At 42.1% G+C, this 15,682-nt stretch overlaps 1 protein-coding gene across 2 annotated transcripts in view; it reads left to right on the plus strand.

Annotated features, from left to right (window-relative positions):
- Positions 1–1,390: 1,390 nt before the first annotated feature.
- LOC132881691 (von Willebrand factor A domain-containing protein 5A-like) overlaps positions 1,391–15,682 on the plus strand; it is an 80,733-nt gene continuing 66,441 nt past the window's right edge. The window contains exons 1-2 of one of the 2 annotated variants that reach the window (XM_060914453.1): positions 1,391–1,493; positions 1,678–1,761. In XM_060914453.1, the coding sequence (XP_060770436.1) occupies positions 1,725–1,761 (37 nt within the window). In that variant the 5' untranslated portion in view covers positions 1,391–1,493; positions 1,678–1,724. Of the gene's footprint in view, positions 1,594–1,677; positions 1,762–15,682 lie in introns of both variants that reach the window. The other variant, XM_060914452.1, reaches the window with a different exon arrangement.

Consider the following 15,682-nt stretch of genomic DNA (forward strand, 5'->3'; position numbering starts at 1 on the left):
TAGTTAGCACTGTCGCCTCACAGCAAGAAGGTCCGGGTTCGATCCCTGTGGCCGGCGAGGGCCTTTCTGTGCGGAGTTTGCATGTTCTCCCCGTGTCTGCGTGGATTTCCTCCGGGTGCTCCGGTTTCCTCCACAGTCCAAAGACATGCAGGTTAGGTTAACTGGTGACTCTAAATTGACCGTAGGTGTGAATGTGAGTGTGAATGGTTGTCTGTGTCACTCAGTGCGTTTACATGCACATAGACAGAATCGAATTTCTGCCGTTGCTTGACTGAAATCGAAGTTCAAAATGCCATGTATACACCTTAATTCGGCTGAAATTGAACCGAACTTGATTTCTCGGAATCGAGCTACACGACCTAGATTATGCGATTTCTGCCGAGCTACTTAGTGCATGTATACCCTATTGAGCTACGTATTCGAGCTACTTACTTCAGCACTGCCCCTTCCGGAAGTGACGAGTGATGAGACCACAAGCGGGAAACACAACAGCCTCAGTCGGCATGACAACGGCATGAATCTTTTCTTTTTGTGGCATTGTTTGCACTGTTAAAATTTAGCTCACTTACTGTATCACCAAATACATCTGTACAGCTGTTGCATAGCTGTGAATTGTGTACATAAACAAGTCACTGTATTTGTGTGTGTATATATATAGATGTCCAACATCTGAAGAATGTCAATAAAAACAAAACAATTGAACTTTTTGTGTGTTTATTAAGACATAAGTTAAATTGTAAGCAAAAAATGGACTTTAGAAAAATATTTTTTGTAAGCAAAAAAAAAAATTTTTTTGTAAGCGAAAAATGGACTTTAGAAAAATATACAATTGTGCAAAATAAGTTGTCTTACAAAACAGTGGTCTGCGCAGGACAGTTTGTAGCCATACAGTCTGTTAGAGCAAGCCTAACAGCTTGCGCACGGAACTTGTGAACGCAGAACTGCCAGTGTTGCCAGATTGGGCGGTTTTAAGTGTATTTTGGCGGATTTGAACATATTTTTGGCTGGAAAACGTCAGCAGTATCTGGCAACACTGCTGATAACTTTGTTTATACTCTTGAATAGCTCTTCTTCATGACGACAACTGGAAGTGTACCAACACGATGGGGCGTGTAGCGCCACCTGTGGCTCGGGTGCACAATGTACCTCACACAACAGCTCGATTAACTTGTGTGAATGTAGGATTGGATTTCTCTGGCACCCCTGCTGGGACCCTTAGCTCGATTTGGATGTGCATGTAAACGTACTGTATGTGTCAGCCCTGTGATGACCTGGCGACTTGTCCAGGGTGTACCCTGCCTTTCGCCCGGAGTCAGCTGGGATAGGCTCCAGCTTGCCTGCGACCCTGTAGAACAGGATAAAGCGGCTACAGATAATGAGATGAAAAAAAAAAAAATGCATTTCGTATTATCATGACACCTTTGGCTTTCCACAGCCGCGGCGCCGCCTCGCTAATACGTCGAAAACAAGAAACCTCGGATAGTCAGGCTGCAGTAAGACTTTCTGGCAAAAACTGCTTAAAATTGTGACGGACACAATTCACGTCTAAAGCGTGACTTTAACTTTGCTGCAGGCGTTTTCTGCCCTTTAACTGTCAGTCTTGTGGAAATGTTTATCCGTGTTTTATGTGTGTGTAATTGAATTTAATTCCGCTCTAATAAACAGTTTTATTTCCAGGATCTCACACCAGCAGTGTGTTAGGATTCCTATAACAGGAGTTGAAAATGAACTGTGGCCTGCTGACAAACAAGAATGAGCCAGGTATTGTGTGTTTGTTTTTACTAATTAAAAAAAAAGTTTAAAAAAAAATATATATAATGTCTCTGTCTCTCTCTTACTTTCACTTTTATCCTCTTCCTGTGACTGTCCCGGAAATACTAATCGTCCTGCCTAATTCAACAGAACAAAATGTCAGTGTATTAACTACATGGATGCTTGTGTTCCTTGTACACTGCGTCCCTCTGATGCCTTCAAGTGTTTGTGCTGCAAAATTCTCCTCAGCTGTAAATCAGCTCATGGAAAAGCACATTCTCACGTGGAACATGTAAACACCTCAGGGTGTGACGAAACTGCGCTTCCGGGAACAACCACGCAGAGAGCAGCAGTCTCTCCAGTAGAGATGGGAATTCTCATTCATTTAGGTCCCACTGATCTCTACGTAAAATATCTGGAAAGCTCATTGGCCAGTCAGAGTGAAGTCACTTGGCCGCCATATTACCACGCACATCGGATCATATCTCTGCCTAGGAAGCTACACAAAACTGGACGTGTGTCAGTGTGTGAATGGTTGATTTTTGTAGGGGTGTTTGTGGTTTAATCATCTCATCTCATTATCTGTAGCCGCTTTATCCTGTTCTACAGGGTCGCAGGCAAGCTGGAGCCTATCCCAGCTGACTACGGGCGAAAGGCGGGGTACACCCTGGACAAGTCGCCAGCTCATCACAGGGCTGACACATAGACACAGACAACCATTCACATTCACACCTACGCTCAATTTAGAGTCACCAGTTAACCTAACCCGCATGTCTTTGGGGGAAACCGGAGCACCCGGAGGAAACCCACGCGGACACGGGGAGAACATGCAAACTCCGCACAGAAAGGCCCTCACCGGCCAGGGGGCTCAAACCCGGACCTTCTTGCTGTGAGGCGACAGCGCTAACCACTACACCACCGTGCCGCCTGGTTTAATCATATTGTACAGCATTTTACAATCATGGATACATTCAGGAAGATTATCTAAACTAAAGGTGATTGGTGTACCTATGTATATTATCAGGCTTATTGCTTATTGGTATTGTCATCAAATGTATCGTATTAGATGGGGACAGGTTATCAGTGATGGTTTTTACACAAGTAATGGTGTAAGACAAGGCGGTGTTTTGTCCCCTCTTTAATGTTTATATGAATGATCTAAGTAATGCTTTGAATAAGATTTCTGTTGGTTGTTGTTGTGCTGGTACCACAATCAACCATCTAATGCACGCTGATGATTTAGTTGTATTTGCACCCTCTACCAAAGGTCTGCAGAGATTGATGAATGTTTGTACTGAATATGGTCAGCACCACGATGTGATGTATATAATTGTACCAAGTCTCAGCTGATGTTGTTTGATCAGAAACATCTTGAAGTCAAACCCAACATAACTTTAGCTAATTCAGTCCTAGATTATGTTGATCGATATAAATATCTTGGCCATATCATTGATAGTCATCTTAATGATTAAGAGGATATGAAAAGTAAACAGAGAGCTTTATACGGTCGAGTTAATTTACTTGCCAGAAAATTTTACTTTTGTTCAAATGCTGTTAAGGTCAAGTTATTCTCATCATATTGTAACAACATTTACTTATGTACTCTATGGGTAAATTATCATGTTAATTACAGAAATATTGTATGTGTTGCCTTCAATAATGTCCTTGGGGGCCTATTGAATTATAACCGCAGAAGCAGTGCTAGTCAGATGTTTGTTAGTAATGGCATTAAGTCTTATCAGGAATTACGAAGAACTGTTATTTATAGTCTTAAACGGTTTGAATATTCTGAGAACTTTTTTATTCATAGCCTCATTCATTTTGATATTTGTTGCGAGTCAAAATTAATCACAAAATGGAAAAACCTGTTGTATGTTGGTCATCATATGTCTTAACTATTCTGCTGTGATTTTTATCCTGTTTTTTTATTACAGATGCTAGTCAATGGCCTATCATGGTGCAATTCATGTGTTCTGTTTTTATTTCTATTTTACAGATTTTATATATTTTTTATGCAATTTTATATATTTTATAATATTATGGACTGTACGTTGTCTGCATGTCTGAGATAGATAAATAAATAAATTACTACAGGTTATTATTCTTGGCGGCACAATGGTGTAGTGGTTAACACTGTCGCCTCACAGCAAGAAGGTTCTGGGTTCGAGCCCAGTGGCCGACGGGGGCCTTTCAGTGTGGAGTTTGCATGTTCTCCCTGTGTCTGCGTGGGTTTCCTCTGGGTACTCCGGTTTCCCCCCACAGTCCAAAGACATGCAGGTTAGGCCACCATATTACCACGCTCATCGGATCTGTACAGCCATATCTCTGCCTAGGAAGCTACACAAAACTGGATGTGTGTATGGTTGATTTTTGTGGGGGTGTTTGTGTTTTAATCATAATGTACAGCATTTTACAATCATGGATACATTAAGGAAGATAATTATTATTATATACAGGTTATTATTCTTGGCGGCACAGTGGTGTAGTGGTGTAGTCACTGTTGCCTCACAGCAAGAAGGTCCTGGGTTCGAGCCCAGTGGCCGACAGGGGCCTTTCTGTGTGGAGTTTGCATGTTCTCTCCGTGTCTGCGTGTTTTCTCTGGGTGCTCCGGTTTCCCCCACAGTCCAAAGACATGCAGGTTAGACTAATTGGTGGCTCTAAGCTGACAGTAGGTGTGAATGGTTATTTGTCTGTATGTGTCAGCCCTGCGATAACCTGGCGACTTGTCCAGGGTGTACCCCGCCTCTTGCCCATAGTCAGCTTGGATAGGCTCCAGCTTGCCTGCGACCCTGCACAGAATAAGCGGTTACAGATAATGGATGGATGTTTTCCATGCTTTTTATCTCGCTCTGACATTTGCAGTAAGTTACTCATCTGGCACACACACTTTCCAGCATGCAGCTGATACTCTTGACAGTTCTGTAGCAAAGCCATGACTTGTTCTGCTGTAATCTGTTCTAGGAGACCTTCAGCAGTGTTTCCACTATGTTGATAAACCAAGTTACCTCATACTAACTTTCATAACGATTTACTGGATAATTCATAAAGCTTTACTTGCTTCTTTTAGATAGGGTTCAATGCACTATTTTAATTTGCACTTCATGCAATAACTTTCAATGTGCATGCTATCGGCATGAAGCAGAGAAGCTTCTAAAACCAATATTGTGCGCAAGAGGTAGGACGTCTGTCTGACTGGCCATATCTGCTGCGCATGCTCCAAGTTCTCCATTGCTCTGGCCTCAATTTTTGTATTCTTGCTAGTTAAAATAGTGATTTTCAGTTTGACCAAAAAGGCATCCAAACTGCAGTGTGGGAGTAAATAGTGCCATGTTGTCCACTCAGCCATTCGTTGGATGAGACTCAACACCAGTAGTCATTTATAATGTACCTAAAATCACTCCAACCATGAGGAATTTTATTTATTATATTTATTAAAATATTCTACAGTCCCCTCTGAAACTAATGGAATAGCGAGACCAAGTCTTTTGTTTCTGCTGTACACTGAAGACATTTGGATTTGAGATCAACAGATGAATGAGATGTTGGATCAAAATTTAAACTTTCATTTCCTGATATTTACACCTTGATGTATTGGAAAAATTAATAGGTCTGAATGTCTGCTCTTGGTTTGAAACCTGAGTTTCACCTTTTAAAAAGGATAAACCAACATGAAGGTCAGTGAGCTGACATCAAACAGGTCAGCCAAGGAAAACAAAAGCGGTTGATGAAACATTGTGAAAGCTGTGAAGGGAAAAAACAAAACAACAGTTAGTGACATCTCAGCAACCTCCACAGGACAGGGGTGAAGAGATCACAGTCCACCATTTGAAGAAGACTTTGAGAGCAGAAATATAGAGGTTATATGACGATGCAAACCACTCATCGGCAGTCAGAATCAGAAGGCCAGGTTGGAAAACCATACGTGCTAAAAGAAGCCAACTGGACTTGCTTGAAATTCTTGAAGACGTTTCACCTCTCATCCGAAAGGTTTCTTCAGTTCTGTCTGACTAGTGGGGAGTTCCAGGTATTTATCCTCTAGTGGATCAAAAGCAACCCTACGGAGAGTCATTAAGGTCACCTGGGTCGTTGAGTCATCCTGTAGGGCTGGGTGTGAACAGTGTTAGCAGCTTAGGGAGTCATTAGGGTGATCTGTGGGCCGTTGGTTCTCTCTGTCATCCTGTGAGTCACTGAAGTCAGTTGAGTCTTAGGCTACGTTTACATTACGTCGAATCAGCGGATCATCAGATTAACGTTCTTAAAACGATTCGCGTTTACACTAAAACCGTTAGCCGTGCACACAGCAACGCCAATATGCGGATACGCTAATCACATGACTTTAGACGGCGCGTAATATGATCCCAGTGCATTTCAGACAGCGCATAACATGATCCCAGTGCATTTAGGGCATGCGCAAGGCTCACCACTTGCAAGTAGAAGGATGGCAAGCCGCGCAAGGCTCACCACTTGCAAGTAGAAGGATGGCAAGCCGCGCAAGGCTCACCACTTGCAAGTAGAAGGATGGCAAGCCTAATACACGGATACGCTTGGCTCCGCAGGCATCCTGCGCTCCAAATCACTCCGCCCTGAACAGCGAGTGCCCTCTGGAGGGTGCACACTCCGGCCCTGCGCAGCTCACACAGCGCACGAGTGAAGTGAACAAGCCACGATTCGGGACTGAGCCGCTGTGTGTGTGATCCCAGCGCATATCACTTACTACTTGCAAGTGGAAGGATGGCAAGCCTAAAGACAATCATAACTACACAATGGGCAGTATTTGCATCAGTATTTGCAGTATTTTCATACTTTTATACTCTTTAATGAAAGGTGATACAAGGCGGAAGTCCGCGCCGTTTTTCAGCAGTCGCGTCACATGACCAACGCCAGCGAATCAGGAAGGTGGATGTCACAGTGACGTTGTCCAATGAGACGCCAGCTAGAGCTCAGCACAGCGTATCCGCGTATTCTGAATGTTTACACAGCACCGGAGCTGACACGATCTGGATTGAATACGTGGACGCTGGCGGATTCCCGTTTCCTGGCGTTTCCAGGGGGTTTAATGTAAACGGACAGTGCATCCGCAAAGAAAACGAGACAGATACGGTCTAATGTAAACCTAGCCTTAGGCCCTGTCCACACGGCAACGGATTCAGGTGAATCCGATAAAATTGTTTATCGTTTCGGCCTGGCGTCCATACGGCACCGGCGTTTTGGGTGCCCCAAAACGAAATCTTTTGAGAACGGGTTCCAGAGTGGAAAGATCTGGCAACAGCGCCATTGCGAAGTCGTCTGGATGCGTAGAACGGATTTGTTTACGATGACATCACAACCACATGTGCTTCACGCCGGGTAGAAGTGTAACGAACTCGATGCGAGTTGTCAACAAATCCTATAACTGGGTTCATGAAACGCGCTTACAAAATATTTTCACTGTGAATATTTATTGTGTAATTGTGCAAAGTGAGAGAGAGAGAGAGAGAGAGAGAGAGAGTTAGGGCAGAGTCAATCCCGCCAGCAAAAATAGGGGAAAAAAATGAGCGATCTCACCTCTTCAGATGTTGGTTTAAGTCCTACAATACATTCCTCAAAAAGGGCGTAGAAGAACAAATTAATCCATCAACGTGTATCATTCAATTTATTCCGGACCATTAAAGACGCCGCCTTCCGCGTAGCATCATACGTCATCCTCACCGCCATATTGGATGGGTCAAAGCGGAGAATAAAGATGCCTCATTCGTGTGCTGCGTTTAACTGTACCAACAGGTTTGCCGTCCAAACGAGATCACATGGGATTACCTTTCACAGGTGAGACTGGAAAAATACTTTTCATTGTATTTGGTCATTATAATGTAATTTTACGAACAGATTTTTCTGACTTTGTGGCTAATATGAAGTCTCGCGCATAATAGTTTAATAGTTTAAATAACATCTCGTTGCCGTTGTCGTGTGGATGTAGCCTTAATGTGGGTGTGTATTCAGTTGTCTGGGAAGTGTAGCAAGGACTGCATTGTAGGGTGCTGATAAGTGGTGTCTTAGGCCCTGTCCACACGGCAACGGATTCAGGTGACTCCGATACAATTGCTTATCGTTTAGGCCTGGCGTCCACACGGCACCGGCGTTTTGGGTGCCCAAAATGCAGTCTTTTTGAGAACGGGTTCCAGAGTGGAAAGATCTGGCAACGTTGCCGTTGCGAAGTCGTCTGGATGAGTAGAACGGATTTGTTTACGATGACGTCACAACCACATGTCTGTGAGTGCTTCACGCCGGGTAGAAGTGTAACAAATATCACCAGGATATCACCAGGAAAAAGCCTTACAGAGCACTAGTGAGAGTGAAACACGAGCTTGGATATTATTATTATTATTATTATTATTATTATTATGTTCAGTGTTAGTTCACAGTAGTAATGCAAGAAGCAGAATAGTGACAGTAATAGTGAAGCAAAAACATGCAATTGTACAAACACTGCAGCTCTACAGCAAAATATTCATTTATGAAATGCTCTGATTCTTAACACCAATAGTGCCAATGATCCTCTCATTGCGATGCGATGCGAGTTGTCAACAAATCCTATAACTTGGTTCATGAAACGCGCTTACAAAACATTTTCACTGTGAATATTTATTGTGTAATGGTGCAAAGTGAGAGAGAGAGAGAGAGAGAGAGAGAGAGAGAGAGAGAGACTCTGCCCTTAGGGCAGAGTCAATCCCGCCAGCAAAAATAGGGAAAAAAAGGAGCGATCTCACCTCTTCAGATGCTGGTTTAAGTCCGACAATACATTCCTCAAAAAGGGCGTAGAGGAGCAAATTAATCCATCAACGTGTATCATTCAATTTATTCCGGACCATTAAAGACGCCGCCTTCCGCGTAGAATCATACGTCATCCTCGCCGCCATATTGGATAGGTCAAAGCGGAGAATAAAGATTCATGCGCTGCGTTTAACTGTACCAACAGGTTTACCATCCAAACGAGATCACATGGGATTACCTTTCACAGGTGAGACTGGAAAAATACTTTTCATTGTATTTGGTCATTTATAATGTAATTTTACGAACAGATTTTCCTGACTTTGTGGCTAATATGAAGTCTCGCGCATAATAGTTTATGCGCATGCGTCCTTACTACTTCTATTGTTCTGGTGTCTCCGAAGGGACCGTCTTACAGTGCCCCTAGAGGTGTGGCATGTGTATTGCATCATTTTCAGCAAGCGTTGCGTTGCCATATGGAGCTGATATTTTACTGATCGTTGCCCATTTGGACGCGATATATTTTTAAATAACATCTCGTTGCCGTTGTCGTGTGGATGTAGCCTACATCTCACCTGTGAAAGGTAATCCCATGTGATCTCGTTTGGACGGTAAACCTGTTGGTACAGTTAAAGGCAGCGCATGAATCTTTATTCTCTGCTTTGACCTATCCAATATGGCGGCGAGGATGACATATGATTCTACGCGGAAGGCGGCGTCTTTAATGGTCCGGAATAAATTGAATGTTCCACGTTGATGGATTAATTTGCTCCTCTACGCCCTTTTTGAGGAATGTATTGTCGGACTTAAATCAACGTCTGAAGAGGTGAGATCGCTCCTTTTTTTTCCCTATTTTTGCTGGCAGGATTGACTCTGCCCTAAGGGCAGAGTCTCTCTCTCTCTCTCTCTCTCTCTCTCTCTCTCTCTCACTTTGCACCATCACACAATAAATATTCACAGTGAAAATATTTTGTAAGCGCGTTTCATGAACCAAGTTATAGGATTTGTTGACAACTCGCATCGCAATGAGAAGATCATTGGCACTACTGGTGTTAAGAATCAGACCATTTCATAAATGAATATTTTGCTGTAGAGCTGCAGTGTTTGTACAATTTGCATGTTTTTGCTTCACTATTACTGTCACTATTCTGCTTCTTGCATTACTACTGTGAACTAACACTGAACATAATAATAATAATATCCAAGCTCGTGTTTCACTCTCACTAGTGCTCTGTAAGGCTTTTTCCTGGTGATATTCGTTACACTTCTACCCGGCGTGAAGCACTCACAGTCATGTGGGTGTGACGTCATCGTAAACAAATCCGTTCTACTCATCCAGACGACTTTGCAACGGCAACATTGCCAGATCTTTCCACTCTGGAACCCGTTCTCAAAAAGATTGCGTTTTGGGCACCCAAAACGCCGGTGCCGTGTGGACGCCAGGCTTAAACGATAAGCAATTGTATCGGAGTCACCTGAATCCGTTGCCATGTGGACAGGGCCTTACTCCCCTTTCAAACGACTGGTCTTCTCTGGCTAAAATGTGTACATCACAACCCTGAAACCAGTGTCCTTTGTTATTCAGATGAAGATAGACTGCAGAGTCCTGGCCTGAGGAACTGGCTCTCCTGTGTTGAGCCATGCACCTGTGAAGCGGTTGTTTTGCCTTGCCCAATATACTGGTCCGCCCATTCCTCACTGCATTGAATTGCGTACACTACGTTGTCCTGTTTGGGTATTCTGTCCTTGGGGTGGACCAGTTTCTGCTTCAGAGTGTTACTGGGTCTGAAATGTACCAGAATGTTGTGTTTGTAGAAAATCCTCCTGAGTTTCTCAGATAACCCAGAAATGTAGGGAATGACAGTGTTCTTGCATTTTGTTGCTGTTTTCTCCCCTGTCTGTTATGCTTCTTTTTCAGGTCTTTATGAAAGCCCAGTTGGGATACCCACACTTCTGAAGTGCTTCCTTAATGTGTTTTTGCTCCTTCTTTTTTCCCTCTACCATTGTAGGAATGTTCTGAGATCTGTGATGTAAGGTCCTAATGACCCCCAATTTGTGTTCCCGTGGGTGGTGAGAGTCAAACAGTTGGTACTGGTCGGTGTGTATGGATTTCCGGTAGACCTCGATGCTAAGGCTTCTGTCTTGTTTGATGTGCATGCTGCAGTCCAAAAAGGCTAGGTTGTTTCCACTGACGTCCTGCTGAGTGAACTTGATGTTGAGAGCCACTGCACTGATGTGCTCTGTGAAGGCTTCCACCTCATGGGTTTCGATTTTAACTCGGGTGTTATCCACATACCTGAACCAGTGGCTGGGAGTGACTCCTAAAAAAGTGGTCAAAGTTTTTTGAAAAAGTGGTCAAAGCCAGGTTGGAAATCACAGAAAAATGTAGAGATGAGCCACAAAAACTCTGGAACCAAGATTAACCTCAACCAAAGTGTTGGAAAGGCCAAAGTGTGGAGAAAGAAAGGACTGGCCCATGATACAAAACATTTGAGGTCATTGGTCAAGCACAGTGGAGGTAGTGTCCTGGCTTGGGTTTGCATGGCTGCTTCTAGAATGGGCTCACTAATCTTTATTGATGATGTAACTCATGATGGTAGCAGAAAAATTACTTCCAAAGTCTACAGAAACATTGTCTGTCAGTTCACAGAGAAATGCATCCAGTCTAATTGGGAGGAACTTCATCATGACCCAAAACACACTGCCAGCACAACAAAAGACTTCATCGGGGGGAAAATGGGAGGTTTTAAACTAGCCAAGCTAATCGCCAGGCCTTAACTCAATTGAGCATGCATTTCATCCCCTGAAGAGGAGACTGAAGGAAGAAACTCCCTAAAACAAACAACAAAGGATTTGCAACCAAATATTTATTGTTATTTACTTTAGGACTACCGTATGTGGTCCTGTACTTTGCTCAACTCAAAATTGGGTTGTATGCCATTAAAGGTGCCATGTTTTAAATTGTTTAACACATCTAGATGTAAATATCACAAAATGAAAGCTGAAATTCTGATCAGTCATCTAATATCCATCTTTTGATCACAAACCCAAATGTCTTCAATGTATAGCAAAAACAAAAATTGTCCTTGCTCTTCCAATACTTTCGGAGGGGACTGTATGTTAGTGGACATAATGGACATCATGTAGCATAAATCAGTGGTTCTCAAACTTTTTTCACCAAGTACCACCTCAGAAAATACTTGGCTCTCCAAGTACCACCATAATGACCAACATTAAAATACAGTAGCGTAGTAGGCCTAAGTATTCATTAAAAACAAGGTGGAAGTTTTATTTAACAAGTATATTTAATATTGTTGGCCACTGTAACATTACACACAGTACTTTGAACAGTAACACTGTTTAAATATAGGAAAATAAAACACTACTTAAATAATGAATCAAATAAAATTAATTGCACATAAAAGTGAAATAAAACATTGTACTAAAATATTAAAAGACAGTTCTTAAAGATTATATGAAAATGTACTTAAGTTAAATAACTACTGTACTTAAATGTTACGTAAAAAAAGTACTGTACTTGATGTACTTGAAAAAAATCAAAACAGGCTATGCATAGCTGCAGTTCTTGCCTTTTCTTAACTCCAGTGGCTGCTTTCTGAAACAGAAACACACACCCACAAACAGAGGAAGAACAATAAGATTAAGAATAAAACAAAAGTGAGGAAAAGCATTAAGAATAACAGCTTATAATGTTAAATATACACAGAGTATTGACTGATTGACTATTGATTGACAATTTACTGAGCTTAATGTGATGGGTGTGCATGCCTCTGTGAACACAGTCCTGGAACGTCCAATCCAAGCCATGCTCCTGGATGAACTTGTTCAGTAACTGGAATATATGCTCTGATGTAGTTCTGGTCTCCAGTGATTTACAGAACATAAAGTCCTCCTGAGCCACACCGTCATATTCATATCTCACATAAACCAATAAATTGGCCAAATCTGCAACATCTGTAGTCTCATCAAGCTGTATGGCAAAATATCTACTGTTTTTAATGCGCTCAATCAGTGTCTTTTTAACATCGTCAGCCATGTCGTTTATTCTCCTTGACACGGTGTCATTTGAAAGCGGCACCAAGTTTAACTCTCTGGCAGCTTTCTCTCCACACATGATACGTGTCATCTCTTTGGCTAATGGCAAACACAGCAGTTCCCCGATTGTGTGCGGCTTACCGGCTCTGGCGATCAGGAGGCTGGCACGATATGAAGCTTCCTGTGCTTTGGCTACGGGTGTACCATAGGACAGAATGGTAGACTTGGACTGCTTCAGTTCATCACGTTTTCGTAAAAAAAAAAAAATCCATTGGTTTGTCCTTTAGTGCTGTGTGTTTGGTTGTAAGATGCCGTTTGAGATGCGATGGTTTCATGGACTCATTGCTCAGAACGTCCCCGCATACAACACACTGCGGCCTGGGCAGCTCCTCTGTCCCACTCCAAATGAATCCCAGTTTTATGTATTTTTCGTCATACTTCCTCCTCACTGGTTTCTGCTGTTTGCTAGCAGTTCTGGGGCTGGTTTTGCCACTGTCGTTAGCATCTGCGCTCGGTTCACACACGTTCTCCCTCTCTCTTGATCCACACTCGCATTCGCGGATTTAAGCCACGACAGTAATTTTGTCGTACTCGTCATAATTAGCAAAGCCACCTCCACCTTTTCCCATCACAGCCTAGTCTACCAATGGCGGATAACCGTCTGTCAGCGGAACCGGCGGGAATGCGTACGTACGCTACGTATGGCTACCCAGAAGCACTTGCAAACTTTTTAAAATTATTAACTTAATTTGTATCTCCTTTCATTTTCTTGTCATCGGTTGATAAGATATTTTCATCCATTCAGATATTATGGATAGTATTTCACGTTTTATTTTTTAAATTTTATTTATATTTAATTAAGTGATTCTTTGGCGTACCACTAGAATGGAGCCCACGTACCACTAGTGGTACGCGTACCACAGTTTGAGAATCACTGGCATAAATAATGAAACACAGAGTGGTTGAACTAATATTTAAAGGTGCCCTTCCACCAAAAACTTTTAATACTGGCTCTTTTTGAAATACCATAGTTCACTCCGAGTTGCATATGCATGCTGCATGTGAAAATGTAATTCTACTCCCATTCCCTCTATTAGCTTATGAAAGAAAATAGTCGGAAAAATGAGCGAATCTGAAAAAGCCCTACGAACTTGCGTCACTTCGAAAATTAGTATTCATGGCCTCGCCCACCTTGGCTTGCGACCGCCCACGGGAAGAAAGTTCAGATTTAAGGGTGAGGAGAGATAGCAAAGCCCATCTCGTCAGTAGCTAACAAAGAGGATCTAACAGCAAGTTGAAAACATTTCTGAACAAGTTTGTGCCTGTGTTATTTGTGGCAGTAACACATCACTGTTGCATTTCTTGCCTAAGATAGAAGAGGTGAAGAAGAAATGGTTGGAATTTATCTTTGGAACACCACCAGCGAAGTGTAATGAAATGTTAGTACTGTGTTCTGATCATTTCAACCACAGTGACTTTTCAAACTTCGGTGCCTTCAGTAGTGGTTTTGCTTCAAGGTTGTTTTTAATACCTGGATCTGTACTGTCAAGACGATCAACCACCAGCTCACAAGCTGTAAGTAAAACATGAACTTTTTGTTCGAAGGTTTTTGTTGCAAAAAGCATGTTCATATTCTCCACGTTAGCATGCATGACATGGTCACAAGCTATGCAGGGATGAGAGTTTTCCGCTTTTCGGCGGATTTCCGCTTTTTCTGAGTAAAAAACGACCTTTTTATATTATGCCAAATCCATTGAGAGTGTTTTTTTTATTAATTTCGGGGGGTTGGGGTATGTCCCTTCATGCTGTTCAAACTTTATTAACTCCAACGATGTTTACACATTATTTGTAAGTCGCCATCTTTAGTCTCGTTTAAATCTCATTGAATGTGATGCAAAATTCGTGTTATCTACATTGTTATTGATCAAAACATTGATGTCGAGACCATAATAGCCAGTCAAAACAGTTTTTACAAAGAGACCCGCATCCGCTTGTCCTGACCCACTGGAGGTAGCGTCACAGTGCTGTTAGCCAATCAGAGGTAACATGTTTACTGATTGCTGTAAGCCAATCAGAGGTAACACATTTACATGTCATGAATATTAATGAGTAAGAGCTGAAATCCTGTCGTTCTCCCACCACCCACTCCTCCACCAAACTAGAACAGCCTCAAACAGGAGAACCACAGCATTTTTTTTTTTTCACCAAAACTGGCTCACAGGGCGTTCATTCATACTAGAGACCACCGCACAATTAAAGGAACAGTCCACCGTACTTCCATAATGAAATATGTTCTTCTCTGAATTGAGACGAGCTGATCCGTACCTCTCCGAGCTTTGTGCGACCTCCCAGTCAGTCAGACGCGCTGTTACTCCTGTTAGCAATGTAGCTAGGCTCAGCATGGCCAATAGTATTTTTTGGGGCTGTAGTTAGATGCGACCAAACTCTTCCACGTTTTTCCTGTTGTAGGTGCATTTGGTTAATTATTAAGTGATCTCATTAAATCAGTCTCATTAAATTTGAAGGTTAATAATTAAAAGAATCAGTCTCATTTGAATCGTTTGAATGAATCAAATCAGTGAAACGTTCAGTGAATCGTTCAAATGAATCGAATCAGTGAATCATTCAAAGTAGTGAATCATTGAATCATACCATCAATCTTAGCGCTCAATAATAATTACCAAACAGCTAAATTATGGTATATCATTAAATTATTACAATCACTTACCATTTACATAACTGATATGCACCTTTTTGAATTCTTTGCGATTGGGGACTTCAGAAATATTCTTGCACAACAAAATGAATACACACACAGGTTGTTTAATAAATTAATTTATTATAACAAAGATAAAAATAATAATCAGATGGAAAAACCGTGAGGTAGTGTATGTGTATATAAGGGTGTGGGTAGAGAGAGACAGAGCAAGGGGGTGTGTGTGTGTATGAGGGGGCTATAAAATTTGGAATGTTCTTATCTGATTGTGTTGGTATGTGTGAGTGTGGGGGAAGGGCTACCACATGTAAAGGTTCATGGAACAAAAGAATAGTGTGTTAGCTCTAGCTTGTTGCTATGCTAAGCACATGGTGTAGGCCTCAATTAGCCTCGTGTAGCTAACTACACGTGGTG

Source organism: Neoarius graeffei, chromosome 2 (genome assembly GCF_027579695.1).
Source record: "Neoarius graeffei isolate fNeoGra1 chromosome 2, fNeoGra1.pri, whole genome shotgun sequence".
Classification (NCBI taxonomy): domain Eukaryota; kingdom Metazoa; phylum Chordata; class Actinopteri; order Siluriformes; family Ariidae; genus Neoarius; species Neoarius graeffei.